The 17,898-nt window shown below is 33.9% G+C and overlaps 1 protein-coding gene across 1 annotated transcript in view; it reads right to left on the reverse strand.

Moving 5' to 3' along the window:
• Positions 1–17,898, reverse strand: part of FUT8 (fucosyltransferase 8) — a 259,999-nt gene that overhangs the window by 116,424 nt on the left and 125,677 nt on the right. The window contains exon 4 of the mRNA XM_081829752.1: positions 5,816–6,241. Within this exon, the coding sequence (XP_081685878.1) occupies positions 5,816–6,018 (203 nt within the window). The 5' untranslated portion in view covers positions 6,019–6,241. The remainder of the gene's footprint in view (positions 1–5,815; positions 6,242–17,898) is intronic.

The following is a 17,898-nucleotide window of genomic DNA, read 5'->3' on the forward strand; positions in this document are numbered from 1 at the left end:
AAAAAAAAAAAAAAAGAAGATAGCAGGAGGGGAAGAATGAAGGGGGGGAAATCGGAGGGGGAGACGAACCATGAGAGACGATGGACTCTGAAAAACAAACTGAGGGTTCTAGAGGGGAGGGGGGTAGGAAGATGGGTTAGCCTGGTGATGGGTATTAAAGAGGGCACGTTCTGCATGGAGCACTGGGTGTTATACACAAACAATGCATCATGGAACACTACATCAAAAACTAATGATGTAATGTATGGTGATTAACATAACAATAAAAAATTTTTTTAAATAGTTTAAGGCAATAAAACTAAAAAAAAACTAATGATGCCTAGTTAGTATGGTGACTAACATAATAAATAAAATTTTAAAAAAAGATATTCTCACATAGGGAAGAAGTATTGTCCCTAAGGAAAAATTAGATACTCTTAATAGCATAAGGAGTAAAGGATGCAGGGTTGCAAAAATAAAAGCCACATATATAAGGGAAGGTTATAGGTAGATGGCAGGTGCCCTATACATTCCAATCCATTCACTTGCTCTAGGAATATAAGTACACTCTCTACATGACAGATGAGCAGTTACAGAGAAGACAGCCTAGAGCAAATTTTCCAATCAACCAATAGGAACAAAGGCATCCCCCCCCCACTTCCTAATACCAGCTTCTCAAATAGAAGAAGTAAAATATGACCTGTGAAACAGTACATCAGTTTTCTTTCTACCTATGTCAGTGTTCCATGCTTCTGTTGCCTCAGTCAAATTTTTCCATCAGAAGAGTCATGCTTTGGCTCTAATCCATCTGGGAAAATTACTACGTAGCTCAGAAAAACAGATAAGCCATTAATTAATTATATATTCTTTGTGATTTGTAAATTTACAGTTTACAGCTAGTGTCTAAATTCCAGAAGAAATGTCTTTGGTTTTCCTGGACCAAACAAACAACCTTATTAATTGGTCTCAAAGTCACGTTTGAATTTTTTAAAGTTGTACTCTCAAAAATAAATGAACCTAGAACAAAAAGGATTTACGTTAAAAGGAACACTGCCAATTAAGTACTCTTTAGATTTTACAAGTTCTATCCAGTTCTGACATCTGGCCCACTTAAGGTTCACTGCTCAAGGGATTTCTGAAGAAGTTTCAATAATTTTCTAGGTATTTTCTGCTAAATGTCAGCCCTGACTGAGAGGCAAAGTGGCAGATTCAAATTCCAAGAAGCAAAGATTCTGTGAACTGACAGTAACTTCACATTATTAAAGGTTGAGATAAAACAAACATGAAGCATGGAAAGGCACTCCTGTAGGGTGGCAGGCTGAGAAAGTGATTATCTCTAAGTTTTTAAAAGAAAGCCTATCACATGTTCACCTAATGTGCTGGCAATTAACAAGTAAGAAAGGGATGTCTGGGGAATACCAAATAAGAGCATACAGAAAACATGGGGAAATAAGCAGATGTACCTTGGTTCCCGAGCCAACAAATTCAACCATTAATTTAATCTAGGTCAGCATCACCTCATGTCTAGATTAATACTATGTTTCCTAGTTAATTTCAGTCCAGTGAAGCAATCCACCTGAAAATCTGTATCTTACTCAACCATTTTCAATGTGTCATTCCTCTGCTATAAGCCCAACCGTAGCTCCCTATTACCTATCAACAAAGTCTAAACTAAACTCCAGCTGTCAGGACCACAATGATTTGACCTAAGTGATTACTTCTGGAGATGAGACTGGTGGGTTAAATATGGCTACAAATTCTATGCAGTTCTTCCCTCTCTTCCCTGAATACGGAGTGTCCCTTTCTCTTGCATACACTAACAAAATGTGGCAGAAGTGACACTGTGTGACTTTTGATATACTTGGCCTCAAAAGGACCTGCAGTTTCTGCTCTTGCCCTCTTAGAACACTACTACATAAGAAACCTGGGCTATACTGCTGGAGAAGCCACATGGAAGGGAACCAAATGATGGTCCCAGCTAATCATCAAACATGCGAGTGAAGTCATCTGGACTGTCTTACCACAATGCAGCAGCCACAAGAGTGACCCCAAACAAGAAAAACAACCCCACTGAGGACAATGCAAATTAAATAATCAAGAAAAAAAAATCTGTTTTAAGCCAGTTTTTACTTTATCATATATGCATATATATTTAAAATTTTATATCTAAACACAATTTTTAAAAAGATGCAATCATAAGAAAACAAATTTTAGTAAGAAAACTCAATTTTTTTAAATAGGTAACAGGGGCACCTGGGTGATTCAGTTGGTTAAGCATCTGCCTTCAGCTCAGGTCATGATCCTGGGGTCCTGGGATCTAGCCCTGCATTCTGCTCTGCAGGGAGTTAGTTTCTCTTTCTCCCTCTGCCCCTCCCCTTGCTCATGCTCATGCTCGCTCTCTCTCTCTCTCTCAAATAAATAAAAAATAATAAAATAGGTTAACAAATGTGAACAGATGCCTCACTAAAGAGTGGCAAATAAGCACATGAACAAGTATGTTCAACATCATTATTCATTATGGAAATGCAAATTGAAACTACAGTGAGATAATACTACATATCTGTTAAAACAGCTAAAATAAAAATAACTTACAATAGCAAATACTAGCAAGAGTGAGAGCAACTGGAACTCTCAAGCTTTGCTCGTGGGAATGCAAAATGATATACGAACACTGGAAAACCTTTGGGCAACTTCTTAAAAAAATTAAACATACACTAAAATGACCCAGCAATCCCACTCCTAGATATTTACCCAAGAGAAATAAAAACTTATGTTCATATAAAAACCTACAGAGCAAATGCTGTAACAGCTTTGTTGGTAATTGCCAAAAAACAGAAACAACCCTAACAACCTTCAAGGGTCAATGCGTTTAAAAAAAAAAAAGACAACACTGTGATATGTCCATACTATGGAATACTACTCAGTATTAAAAAGGAATTAAAATAATAGACAAAGAAAAAAACTACCAATCCACACAACAGCATTAATGAGTCTCAAGTACATTATAAATGAAAAAAGCTGGACTCAAAAGGCTATATACTACATTATTCTATTTATATGATGTTTTAGAACACAATAAAATATAGGACAGAAAACAAATCAGTACCAGGGACAGAAGGTAAGGCTAGAATCTGACTACAAAAGGGCACAACAGAATTCTGGTGGGAGGCAGAATTCTTCCATAATTTGACTGTGGTGATAGTTACACGACTGTAAGCATTTGCCAAAATTCATAGACCTACATGCTGAAAAAAATGAATTTTACTGTACAGAAATTATTCATCAATAAGTCAGAATTAAATAGACACAGACAGACACACACACATAGAACCTCCCAAATATTGTACTTAAACATCTGCATCCCCCAGAATAATGATTATTTTTCTAAATGTGTAGTACAATCAAGAAAATTAGCAAATTCTAGCTGGCAGATTGGTTAATTGCTCTTAAAACTATTGTCCTAACTCTTAAACACTGTAATTTCAAGCTTCTTTCCAAATCCAATCCATATGCCTCATCCCAAAGAATTGACCTAGTTTTACAGACATATGAATTACTCCTTTTTAGTCTAGGTTACGAACACATTTTCTTCTGAGAAAAAGACATAGCAAATTGGGTACAAAATGTTAAAATGAGAGGGAAAAATCACCAATGTCAGTACCACCTCTACTTTTATGCTAGGGCCTCTAAAATGCAATCCTTTTGGCTGAAACACAAATGGCCCTACCCGTAAAGTTGATGGAAGGGCCTGAGGAGGTTTTCTTCCTTAATGAGGGAAAAGAATTACTTATTTATTTTCCTAAAATTATCTACCTATATATAAAAATGGACTCAGTCTGTTTTCAGATTGTATTTACAGTATTACAGCATGACATACTGTCTCAGCTTTTACAAGTTGTCTCTATATTTGAATGTAGTAGTTGAGAATTTAATTTCAACACAAAAGGATACAAAGAATTGACTTAAGAGACCCAAAGATTATTCTGCAGAAGAAACAACTATTATTAAAGGCAAGCTTTCTTTCAAACAATAAAAACAAGACACTTGGCAGTCAGAAATAAGCCAAATGAAGTATCAGTATTGAAGCTGAAATGAGGAGAAAAATAATCAATTATTTACATGAGCCTAAATTGTTAAGAAGCAGAATCTTTACCAAGAAGCAGTAATCCCAGGATGTAGAACAAGATTTTACTACAATCAAAGCATACTCCAAAATCAACTAGAGCAGCAGCTGCTCTTGGTGATCTCCTACATGAGACTTTTAGTTGAGATTTCCGAATCATTGACTTCTCTCTGGTTTCTCTTCACAGAGGCAATACACCTCACCTCATCACAGCCCAGGCTTTTGAGTCATACTGCCAGGATGCAAAGGAAGCTCCACCACTTGTGAAAGTATAACCTCAAGAAAAATTAAATTCTTCAATATTCCTTTGATTCCTCATCTGTAAAATGGTTATGAAAACAGTACCAGCATCGCATAAGGAAATTTATGAAATTCAATGAGATAATCTGTGCAAAGCCCTTGGCACATACCTGGCACATGATACACTCTCCATCAGTGATAGCTACTATTACCTCGAAATTAGCAATCTTTGAATCTCGTAACAAATCATCAAGTGAGACTCTACTTTCTCCATGATACTCCCAGGCTCCCACCCAAAAGGAAATAAAATGATATATAAATTCAAGAAGTTATCTGTCCACTTTCTAATCCCTGGTTACTTTATATTTTACCACATGGTACTACTACAAATGACAGGAATAATTTTTCCTTCATTGTGTAAAATTCTTAACACCTGGTGTTGTCCTCCATTGAACATAAAAGGGCCAAAAATAGTATAATGGTGAAGAAAAAAGTTGAGAGAAAGAAGTAAGTTCTAAAAGAGTGCAAGGGCAGTGGTGGCGGGGAGGTGAGGGAATGGGAGAACCAAAGAATTCTTCTCTAAAGTCTTAGAGTATGTGACACTGCCAACTATATTCTTCCTTCACAGAATGCTCCTCAGCGTCCACAATCCAGCACTCTTCCTCTCTTGTTTCTCAAAAAGAAATGAACTCTGTGCTCTTTTTCTCTACACTACTTCCCTTAGGGTCAATTACCACCTCAGAGTAATGACAACTCTTTATCTCAAATCTTCAAACTCTAGCTTGAGAAACAGCAAGCACTAAATAGATAATCACCTTCATATATAAAGCAGAGGAATTAGAATTTAGGAATTATTTGTTCCCTGAAAATATAAGATTTTATTTTTCCAAACAGTTGATGCCTTCTAACATATATGCCACATTTTTTAACAGACTAGAAGTAGCAACAGTAACAATTCCCTAGATTCCAGATCCAGTTGTTTTATTTAGCAATGAATTTTTGTTTCTTCATTTTAATAAGTTATAGACTCACTCAGCCTCTCAACTATTATAAACGTCTTTGTTATTGTCCATACAATAAAAATTTTAATATGCACTAATTTAAATCATACAAAGTTTGTTTTTAATGTTTAGTATCAAAATTAATCAAAATGCTGAAGATAACTATAAATGAAATATAAAAGCAAATTAAATGGCATGGTTTTTCTATATTAAAATTCATATTTTAATATAGAAATTAGTATGTATTAATATATAATATATAAAATAAGATTTGACACCCTGGAAAAATTCTCTATGTTAAATATATAGAGATATCATTGGTATAAGAAGTATCTCAATAAAATATTTAAATTTTTGCAAAAATAGCAGTTTAAAGAAATCATTAAGTATTTTTTAATAGTTGAATGAAGCCCTGCAACTATAAACAAAGTACAGTACTTCATCACTCTTCCTTCAATTTTTTAGAACCTACCGGAGAGATTCAGCCATTCGTCTCAAGTCTTCATTTTGCTGTTTTAAGCGTTCAAGCTTTGCCAGAATCTTGGACAGTTCTCGGCTAGAGTGATCAGGATGGTCATTATCTCGTATCAAGTGACCACCTATATAAAATAGCAAGGTCCCCCAGGCAAAAAGAATGAGCATAATCCAACGCCAGGAACCAGTCCATGGCCGCATTTTCAGATTTTCAACTCACTCCCCTGGCTTCCTGGAGCTCAAAGAAATGAAAACATCATAACTCTGTTTCTAGCTAGTGCAAAAGTAGTTGCCTTCTGTTGTTTCAACACATGATGCTTCAGACAAATTGGTGTCTCTGGTAGTCCAGTGAATCTTTCAAAGAGATCCTCCTGGTGGTATGAGTAGGAAGCTTTATTGTCCTGTGCTTCATGGACTCTACATGCTGTGGAAAGAGTAAGAAATGTATTTAAATTATTTAGGATATGCAAAATAGCATATGCTGATATTCATGGAGTTAAAGGAAACACACTGGTGTTGACTGGTCAACAGGCTGGCAAATAATCTAACAGCCTAATAATAAGTAAAAAGCAAAAGCTTTTACGTCTGCGTATTAAATCACTCATGTACACCAGGGCTCTATCAGATAAATTAATTAGCTCTAAACTTGAAAGTCCTCTAAGTGCCATCATCACTTTTCCTTCTTACATCGTTGTGCAATAGATAATACATGGAGATCAAAAGACTGTATCTTTGAATAAGCAATCAAAACCAAACAAAATATATTCAACTACATATTTTGGCCCAATGTTTCCATTATCTCAACAGAAACATGTTCTCATTCCTATAAGATCTCAACTCCATCTCCCTCCATCTCACTGCTCAGCTGCCATTACACTACTTAGCTCTGCAGGTGACAGGCAAATTGTCACTGATAAATTCTAAAAGTGACATGCATATTAACTAAGCAAAGGTTATCGCAGCCATTAAGCAGCTGGTAACCATTCCAAATATCACAAGCAAAGGTTCATATAGATTAGGCTAGATTTTCCCTTCCTTGAATTTATTAAAAAATACCAATAACTGCAATATAAGTCTATATCAGTTATACAGTCACTGTGCATCTTAAGTTACACATGCACATGCTTTCTCAGGCTTGGCTGTGGGTTTCATTTGTCACTTCATCAGCAGGCTTAGAATACCCTTTAGAAGCAAAACAGCTTTTTCCCCAAGGAAAAAAATTGTAGGCGCAAAGATATAACTTTAACACCATTTGATAATTTCAGAGCTTTATAAGAGAAGTTGTATCTCCAGGCACAGAGTTCCTTGTAAAAAAGAGAAAAGACAAGAAATAGTTTCTATATTGAAGACTGAATGTGATGGGCACTTGAGTATTAATTAAGCAGTTATTAAAAACTAGACAGAAAAGTTGGAGAAAAGGCCTCAAAAATTAGCACAGAGCTGCTATTTTCCTACTTTTGAACCTCAAATCTCAGCTGTTTTTAAGTGGCCAAGTATTCAAAGAAAAGCAAATCTCTTCAAACAAGTGTTCTACTTCCTTCCTATTCCTACACTGTTTTCTTCATTGTTACCAGTTTACACTAGTTAAAACACACAATGAAAAGAACTGTATTGAGAATTGTTTGAAAACCAACTAAAAAAGCAATAATCCAAAAGAACACTTGGCATTTTGTCTGTTGCTTTAATAACTATGCTTAAGCCTATTGAGAACATTCTTGTTAGTGACGCCACTGTTCATTCTTGTCTCCCTCAAAATCCTTTCCCAAAACCCTGTTCCTCTAATCTCAGGTACCCCCATCTATTCACTAAAACATAAGAATGATGAAGGACTACTCAACCTTTCAGGTCAAAGATCAGTCATAAGATGTCTACTTTTCATATGTGGAAAAAATGCAGATATTCAGGGCTTCCTGGTTAAAAAGTAAATTAAAAAAAAATGAATCCACTCTGATGGTCTAAGGGATGGATTTAATTCAGTAAGTCAGCAAAAGAAGCTTAACTATTAACATTTGAGTTAATAATACTGTTTGTGACAACATATGCAACACCGTAAATTGCTGTTGTAACATATGCCAACCTATAATATAGTCTAGTTAATTCCAAGTTATACCAATAAGATATGAATTGCAATATGAATCTTTTAGATGAGGAAAATAAGACAAAGTAAAGAGCAATTTTATTATTTGAGAGAGAGAGAGAGAGAGAGTGCACACACACGGGAGTGGAGGGTGGGAGGAGGAGGGAGAGGGAGAGAGAATCCCAAGCAGACTCTATGCTGAGCACAGACCCATGAAGGGCTTGATCTCAGGACCCTGAGATCATGACCTGAGCTGAAACCAAGAGCTGGACACTCAACCGACTAAGCCACCCAGGTGCCCCAAGGTTTTAAATTTTTTAATCTTTCCCTTCATAGCAAAAGTTAACTTAGAAAGATAACTGTGATAAACAAAAGTAAAGATCGCTTTCTAAACACGAATCATTTAAATAAAAAGATGTGCTGTAACAGTTTATTAAAATTACAACAAAAATTATAATACTCAAAGCCAGCAAAAGTATAATATAACTTAAATAGAAATAAAAGTCTACAGAAACATAAATTTTGTTACATAAAACACTTTAAATTCTCATAAACTACTATCAAAAATAACCAAAATATTAAATACCAAAATATTAAATTACTACATATTACATGAGTTGTAAAAATACATTAAAAATTATTGTAGGAGCAAAACATTGTCATTTTCTTAATTAATAGCATCAGCCTATTGTCTGAACCATGTCTGTCAAAATGTAAACTCCATGATTTTTATCCATTTTGTTCACTGATGTATCCCAAGTACTTAGAGCAGTGCTTGGCACTTAGTAGGTACTAATAACATTTTTTAATAAATAAATAAATAAGTGAATGAATGAGTGAAGGATGTCACACATGACATATGCTAGTATGACATATGACATAATTCATGCACATCAGCTTCAACTGCATTTTTGCCCCACTTACGAAAGCAAATCTGAATGTAGAAAGTAAGACAGTTCTATTATTATAAGGAAAATGGTTCAAAAATAGTCATCCATAAGCTTTAGGATTTACTATTGTCAACATATACCTTACAAGACACCCTCAAATAATTAAAATAAACTGGTCTAAAAGACCATAACATCTACTTATGGTACCTTTCAAACATGAGAAAATAATTTCTCTTTGTCTTATTTTCCTCATCTAAAAGATTCATATCGCAAAGACAATGGGATGACTGAAGAAAGTATGTACAGATCTTGATATGAAAGCCAATTTGTGAAAGATTTTATTAGTGAAAATATTTCAAATTCATTAGTAAAAGTATTTCAACATTAACTACAATGAGCTAATTTCTAACTAAAATTTATATAGTAGTGTTTGTTGAGATTTCTTCTAGGAGTGGGTTGTTTTCTTTTTAAGTATTTATAAATTCATTCCTGTTTGAGATTCACATACCACCTTTCATCTGCAGAATATATATGTACATATATATATGTATGTATATATATACTGCAGAATATTATAAGGATTGAAATGTGTCAGGCTTCCTTCCACAAATTTATTTAATTAGTGAATACCACTTTTTTTTTAATGTAGTAGGTATTTAAATGATTTTTTTTTTTTTGTATTTACAGAGATTCTTTGGGTTGTATTTGCTTAATGTCTCTGAAACAAAAAAATGTATGTAATTTTTCAAAGTAATTTCTTGAATCTGAAAGCTAAAGTATATAATCAGTAAAACAGAGCTTTAATAAAGTTACTGTGAGGCTTAAATGATGTTAATATATAATGTACTTACTATAATGCTTGGCACATAAGAGGTGCTCAATAAAAGGTAATAGTATTTTAATGCTGATAAGATATAGAGATTAAAAATATGGGTAGTAGAACAGGCAAAGCCTGGACTAGAATCTTCCTTCTGCTACATCATAGCAAAGTAACCTTACTGAAGTTCAATTTCTTTATCTGTAAAATGGATATAATACATACTACCTCTCCCACAGAATACTAGAAAAAGCTTAGATAAAATAATCTATAGGAAGCAGTTAGCATATCACTAGCAAATTGTTATTATGCTACATGTATTAATGCTGTTATGTTATTTTATAGATCCATTTATAATATTTTGTATAATTTATATACCACATATTATTATAGGCAGTTTCTAAAATGGCTGCCAGTGATCCCTGTGTCCTGTACTCATGCCCTGTGTAATCTACTCCTCCTGAGTGTGGGCTGGACCTAGTGACTTGCTTTGTAAATAGAATACAGCAAAAGTGATATGATTTCACTTCTGAGATAAGTTTACAAAAGACATATTTCTATCTTGCTCCCATTCTCTCTTGTTACTCTGATACTGCCATATGAAAAGGCCCATGAGGAATGGAGCAGAATCTGCCAACAACCATGTGAGTAAGTTTGGAAATGGATTCTGCACCAGTCAAGCCTTGAATGTGACTGAAACTTGGTCCACATTTTGATTTCAGGCTCTTGAAAGACCATAGCCAGAAGATCTAGCTAAGCCATGCCCAGATTCTTGACCAACAGATAATTGTTTTAAATCACTTAGTCTTAGGGTGATTTGTTATGTAACAGTAATTAGTATACATGCCTACTTCCTACTGGGGCTGAGTGCCTGGTCTTCAGTTCATGTGTTATTCTTTCTGTCCCCAGCAAGCTGTACAAAGTCTAAGGCACAGAGCCGGCATTCAAGATACCAGACAGAATTTAATCTTAATCATGTTTTCTTATACATCCTTCTAACACATCTTACAAATACTATAAAAACTAAACTCAATTTAGAGCAAATAAGCAATTCAATAAATATTAGATTAATGCTATACTGGAAGTCTAAAGGCATTTTTATTAATGTTTGCTAACCAGAGTTCTACTTTTAACCATGACAGAATAACTGGCACTAGACTTGCCCTCAGATATAAACAACTAGAAAACTTAAATATTTAGAAAACTTGTTTTCAGAGATTGGACAATAGCCAGACAAGATTGTGATGTCTGGGATAAGGTTAACAATCAAAGGTTAAGTCCTATAATCACTCTAGCTTTCTGCCTAAAATTTACTGAACACCCACACAAAAGTGGAGAACCCAGGCAAAGCACAGCTGTCTTCCTGAAGTGGTAAGTTAGAGACTAAAGTTTAAGAAATTTAAGGGGGAGAGAATCTACAAGTCAGTATACTGAAGGGAAGGGAGCTGCCCAGAGAAAAGGATCCAAAAATGTGTATAGGATACTAAGCTCTGCATGCATAAGACTTTATGAGGCTGGCAAAGAACAATTATCAACAAATTAAATACTAGGTAACTGAAAAGTGAGTATCTCTCAGAGATTCTATAAAGGGGAAAACCTTTATAGAAGAGTTCCAACCAAAAACAATGAAAATGCCACAGAGAAAACCTGGTGCATTCAGTTTGCTACTGAATAAAGAAATAAAACATCTTAGACGTTAGAAGTTAGGGTTGGTGTGTGTATATATATATATACACACACACAATGGAATATTACACAGCCATCAAATATTGAAATCTTGCCATTTGCAACAATGTGGATGGAACTAGAGAGTATTATGCTAAGAGAAATAAGTCAATCAGAGAAAGACAATTATCATATGTTCTCACTGATATGCACAATTTAAGAAACAAGGCAGAGGATTATAGGGGAAAAGAGGAAAAAAATGAAACAGGACAAAACCAGAGAGGGAGACAAGCCATAAGAGACTCTTAATCTTAGGAAACAAACTGAGGGTTGCTGGAGGGGTTGGGGGTGGGGAGATGGGGTGGCTGGGTGATGGACATTGGGGAAGGTATGTGTTGTGGTGAGTGTTGTGTGTTGTGTAAGACTGATGAATCACAGACCTGTACCCCTGAAACAAATAATAGATTATATGTTAATAATTTTAAAAAATAAAATAAAATAATCAAGAAAAAAAAGAAGTTAGGGTTAAGTAAGCCCTAGGTCAGGGATCAGAAAATTTTCTCTAGAGAGCAGGATAATAAATACCATAAGCTATGTGAGACACATACAGCCTCTATCACATATTTTTTGTTTTTATTTTTGTTTCTTTATAGCCCTTTAAAAATGTAAAATCCATTCTTAGCTCAAAAGCTATATAAACATAGGCTATAGATAGTTCATAAGCCAGAGTTTAATGACTCTAGCCATAGAATTAAGAAAAGGCTTACAAAAGCTATAACAAAACTTAAAAACAAGCTACGAAAGGATCAAGGTGATCTAAAAGTAAACTAAATGCCTATCAAAACAAAACTCAACATTCTTTCAAGAAAGACAACAAAATAAACATCACACTCTCCAACAACTAATCAAAAATTACAAAGAACATTGAGAGAGATTATCTTGTGATGCAGCCATCCAAAGACATGGAAAGCGTTAGTAAGGATGGACTAGAATATTGAGCAATCTTAGCACTCCAGGCCCCACACTAAGAATGAGGTAAGAGCATTCCACTACTCCAAGAATTTTAAGTCTCTGACTCAGTGAAGGTAACAACTACAAAAACAACAACAAAACAAACCCAACTTAATCACTGACTGGGATGACTCACTCCCCATCCATACATAAACAAACAGCCTCAAAAGGAAAAATACCTATTTCCGGGCATAAATACTATTGACCTCAGTCTTTACAGCTCTGTACTTATGTCTGGCATGCAACAAAAAATCATGAGACACATAAAAAAAGCAAGATATAACAAACCATTTTCAAGAGATAAAGCAAACACCAGAACCAGACCCATAAAGGAACTAGATGTTAGAACTATCAGACAGAAAATTCAGAATAATTATAACTAATATATTAAAAAACCTAAGGTAAGTATGGACAACATATATGAATAGATGGAGGATTCAGCAGATAAAATACCAAATTAACAAAAATAAAATATCAGAGGACTTTCAACAGGCTTAACAGAAAACTGGACAAAAGTTAAAATTAATCAGCAAACATGACAAGAGGTCGTTAGATATCATCCAAAATAAAACCCAAAGAAGAAAAAAAGAAGAAATTTAAAATCTGTGGGAGCACTGATTATCAAATGATCTAACACATATGTAACTGGAGTTACAGAAAAAGAGGAGAGATAATGACGCAAAAAATATATTTTCTAAAATCAATGAATGATAAAACACAAATCCAAGAAATGCAGAGAACTGCTAGAAGGATAAATTTAAAATGTAGACAAAGCTGCTGAAAACAAAGATAGAAAATCTTACAGTTAGCTGGGGGAAAAACTACATACAAGTAAACAAAGAATGAGAACACATTTCTTATCAGAAACAATGTTAGCCAGAAGACAATGAAGCAACAACTTTTTGGGTGGGGGGGATGGGAGTGGGGAGAGTGTCAACTTATAACCAGTGAAAATATCTTTCAAAAATAGTTTCCAGGAAAAAAAAAAAAAAAAAGGCTGAAAAATGGTCTGTGCCAGCAAAACTGCACTACAAAAAAAAGTTAAATAAAATCCTTCAGGGGGCACCTGGGTGGCTCAGTCGTTAAGCATCTGCCTTCGGCTCAGGTCATGATCCCAGGGTCCTGGGATCGAGCCCCACATCGGGCTCCCCGCTCCGTGGGAAGCCTGCTTCTCCCTCTCCCACTCCCCCTGCTTGTGTTCCCTCTCTCGCTGTGTCTCTCTCTGTCAAATAAATAAATAAAATTTTTTAAAAAAATAAATAAATAAAAATAAAATCCTTCAAGCTGAAGTATGATACTACATAGAAATTTGGATCTACACAAAGAAACAGCACCAGAAATGGTAAAAATCTAAAGAAAATAAAGACATATTTTCCCTTAACTTAATAATGTCTAACTCAAAAATAGCAATAATGTATCACTAGGTTTATATATCTGTAGAATATCTGATGACAAAGCACAAAAGGAGAGAAGGGAGGAAATGGAAGAACACTGTCATAAAGTTCTCACTGCACATTAGACTGTTAACTTAAAAATGTAAATTGTAAGCCCTAGAGCTGCACTGTCTACTTCAATAGTCACTAGCCACATGCAACTACTTAAACTAGAATTAACATTAAAAATTTATCCTCAGTCACAGTAGCCACATTTCAAATGTTCAACAGCCACTTTTGCCTATGGCTACCATTATGAATGGTGCAGATATAGAACATTTTCATCAACTCATTAAGTGTCAGCCAACATTTCCCCAGAGCAACACATAATTTAGAAAATAAAAATAAGTATAAAAAATCCAATAGTGGAGATAAAATAGGAAAAAAATGAAATTGTAATTCAAAATACAAAACAGAAAGGATGAACAAAAGATATCTGATATAAATGACTACTCTGGGATTTCTTGAGAGGAGAGAATTTAGTATCTTGAGAAGACGGGAAAGTTTCACAGCTGCAGTAGAGAAGGGAGCACATTTGAGAGATGGCATGAGTAGTTTACCTTCTAAATAAGTTACTTCACTCAGTGTAGCCATTTACACATTATTTATTTTAAAATATATAGCATGGTTCTAATCAACATTTGAAATGGAGAACAAGTGGAACAAATTTACCATGTACTTTACCTAATTCTATAAAGCACCATGATTCAATCACTCATTCATTCGAAAAATACTTAATAAGTCCCTATCATATAAAAGACACTGTCCTAGGCACTGGAGTTGTAGCAGTGAATAAGACAAATGAGAAGCTCTGCCCTCAAGAGGTAATATTCCAGTGGATTCTAATTGCAAAGGGAAGTAATTCCACAAAAACAACCTCAAAAAAGCCTCTTCTTGCAGCAACTAACATACTGAGTGATACAGTGAGAAACTGACTATAAACTATACCAACTAATTAATTTCTTAAAAACAGAACTAGTTTAATCATTCTGTGAAAAACAACAACAAATGCAGTACCATTTATAACACTGTCAAATTGACTGTTCTTATATCTAACAATAAGAAAATGACCAATACCGACTTCCTTTAGCATCTGACTATGTGCAAATGATGTTTCCAAGAATCACATTCAAGTGGCTTCACTTTAATGCTAAGGGCAAAAGATGAGTATATAAAAATATTCTATAGAACTAACTAAGAGTCAGAACAAAGACTTGTTCCACTATGAACCAAGTTCATAAGAGGGTGGTCTTCTAAAACTCAAAAATAATTCAGCACTTATTTAGCCAATACAAGTATGTATAAACTTATACACAATGCAAAGGGAAATACGGCATTATACATCAAGTATTTCTGTAAAAACATGTCCTTTGATGAGAAATTCCACTAGCAGTAATTTATACTAAGATGTGTCTTAACATATGAACAAAATGCATTTTACAAGGCTACTCATTACAACATTTTTTGCAATAGCTCCAAACTGGGAAAAACCATAATTGCCCACCAAAAGAAATATGGTTTAATAAATTATGAATTATTTTTACCCCCCCAAAACTGTGTTTTTACCATGATGTCAAAAAGGAGAAAAATGTGACTCAGAACCAAGAAGAAAATCAGTCAATTTAAAACAAACCCCTAAGACAGAGATGATGAAGGAAGACAAGAAAACTAAAACAACTACTAAAAATATATACTAAGATTTAAATTAAAAAATCACTGTACTGAAAAAATAAAAACTACAACAAAAATGCAACTTCTATAAGTAAAAAAAAATCTGAAAGTTTTTTAAATTCTCTGGAAAGGATTAAAGAGCAGATTTGATACTACAGAGGAAAAGTACAATGGACTTGAAGACAGAGCAATAAAAAAATACCCTCATCACAAGAAAAAGAAAATTATAACTATATATGGTGACAAATGCACTTATCTTTAGATATTACGGTATTTTACAGCTTTCCCCACAGCTGTATCACCATATAGTAACTATCATCATGAACTGAAAATTTGTTTAGGTGATAAAACTCAAAATAAAAGTCATCCATCATCATTAGCAAGAAAGCAATTTATATCATTAGCTTCAGGGCCAGTTAGAACTATCAGCATTTCCCCATTTTGACATTCAGTTTGAAAAAGGACTTCTCAGAACAAAACCTGCCATCAAACTTAAAGTAATGTACACTGAAAATAAGCTGAGTCTTAGGCATATGCAGAATTTCCAACGTATTGTAAAATACAAATAAAATCACAATTTAGAAGGGAAAAATAGTCATGGAAAAAAAAATACATACATGGTAAAAATAATTTCAGGGGGCTCAGAAAAAAGTACAAGCTAGTGGACAATGGAACATCTTTTAAAGTTGCTAAAATTAAAAAAAAAAATGGTAAAACTACACTTTGCTATCCAGTGAAAATATTTTCAAAAATAAAAGCAGTTTTCTATACTTAAGTTTTCACTTAACTTGAGTAAATACCTACAAGTGGGACTACTGTGTCCTAAGGAAAAGGTATATTTATTAAAAAAAAAAAAAAAAAAAAAAGGCCACATTGTACTCCAAAGTGGATGCTCATTCTGAGTTATCACCAGCAAAGAATGAGAATTCCTGTTACTCCACAATCTCTCCAGCATTTGATATTGTTAATTTTTTAAAGCAATTAAAATAGCTGCAGAGTGGTATCTTGATGTAGTTTCAATTTGCACTCAGTTTCCCTAATAACAAATGACATTAAGCAAGTGATTTTCTTTCCTTGTGCTTATTTGCCATCCATATATCTTCTTTGGTGAAGTGTCTACTGTGATCTTTTGCCATTTTTATTTTAGATTATTTGTTTACGTTGAGATTTAAGAGTTCTTTACATATCCTAGATACAAATCTTTCACCAGATAAGTGATTTTTCAAATATTTTCTCCCAGTCTGTGACTTACCTTTTCATTCTTTTAACAGTATTGCACACAAGAAAATTTTAAATTTTTTGATGAAATATGATTTATTCTTTTTTTTTTTTTCATAATTGTGGTTTTGGTATTATACCTAAAAATTCAATCCCAAATCCAAGGTCCCATATATTTTCTCTTATGTTTTCTTAAAGAAGTTTTAGTTTTAGGATTCAAAGTTAAAACTACACTTACCCAAGACTGCCACTCTTAGGTATCAACCCAAGAGAAATGAAAGCTTATGTTCTCATAAAAACTGATACTTAATGTTTATAGCAGCTTTACATATAATAAGCAAAAACTGGAAAAAAAATTGAGGTAGCCTTTAACAGGTGAATGAATTTAACTCTGATATGTCAAAAACAATGGAATACTACTCAGCAATAAAAAGGAACGAGCTATTGATCCACACAATAAAATGGATGAATCTCTAATATATTTTGCTAAGTGAAAGAAGCAAGAATCAAAAGCTGCACACTGTGATTCATTTATTTAACATTATGAAAGATGGAAAAGTAGGATGAAAAATGGATCAGCGGTAGCTAAGAATTGAAGATGCAAGGAGAGGCAGATTACAAAGGGGCTGCAGGGGAAATTTTTACAGTGATGGAACAATTCTAAATGGTAATGAAGAAGGGTACATCATCTCTATAGTATTTACCTGTAAACCCGTAATCCATTTTAGTAATGAGAAAGATACTAGACAAACCCAAACTGACCTGAATGTACTCTTCAAAACTATCAAGGTCATAAGAAAAACATGAAACAACCAAGAAACTGTCAAAGATTTGAGAAGACCAAGGAGATATAATGACTATATGCAACATGGTATCCTGGATTGGATCTACAATATCACCAGAAGAAAACTGGTGAAATCCATTATGATCTGTAATAATATTTAGTTAATAATATTGTACCAATGTTAATTTATTAGTTTTGACAAATTACCACAGCTGTGTAAGATGGGAAACCTGGCAAAGAGTATATGGAAACTCTCTGTACTTTCTTTGCAAATTTTCTGTAATTCTAAAATTATTCCAAATAAAAAGTTGTGGTTTTTTTTAAGATAAAGGCAAAACAAGTACATTTTCAGTAACCAAAAGCTGAAAGAACTTGTTGGCAGCAGATACCACAAGATATATGTAAAAGGATGCTTATCAGGCTGATTGTAGATGGAAATGTGAATATAAACAATGGATCTAAACAGACATATTAAAATGGATGGTAAGTATAAATGAAACCTCATTTTAATTTCT

The sequence above is a fragment of the Leptonychotes weddellii genome, chromosome 9, assembly GCF_054177405.1.
Source record: "Leptonychotes weddellii isolate Sample4059 chromosome 9, ASM5417740v2, whole genome shotgun sequence".
Lineage (NCBI taxonomy): Eukaryota > Metazoa > Chordata > Mammalia > Carnivora > Phocidae > Leptonychotes > Leptonychotes weddellii.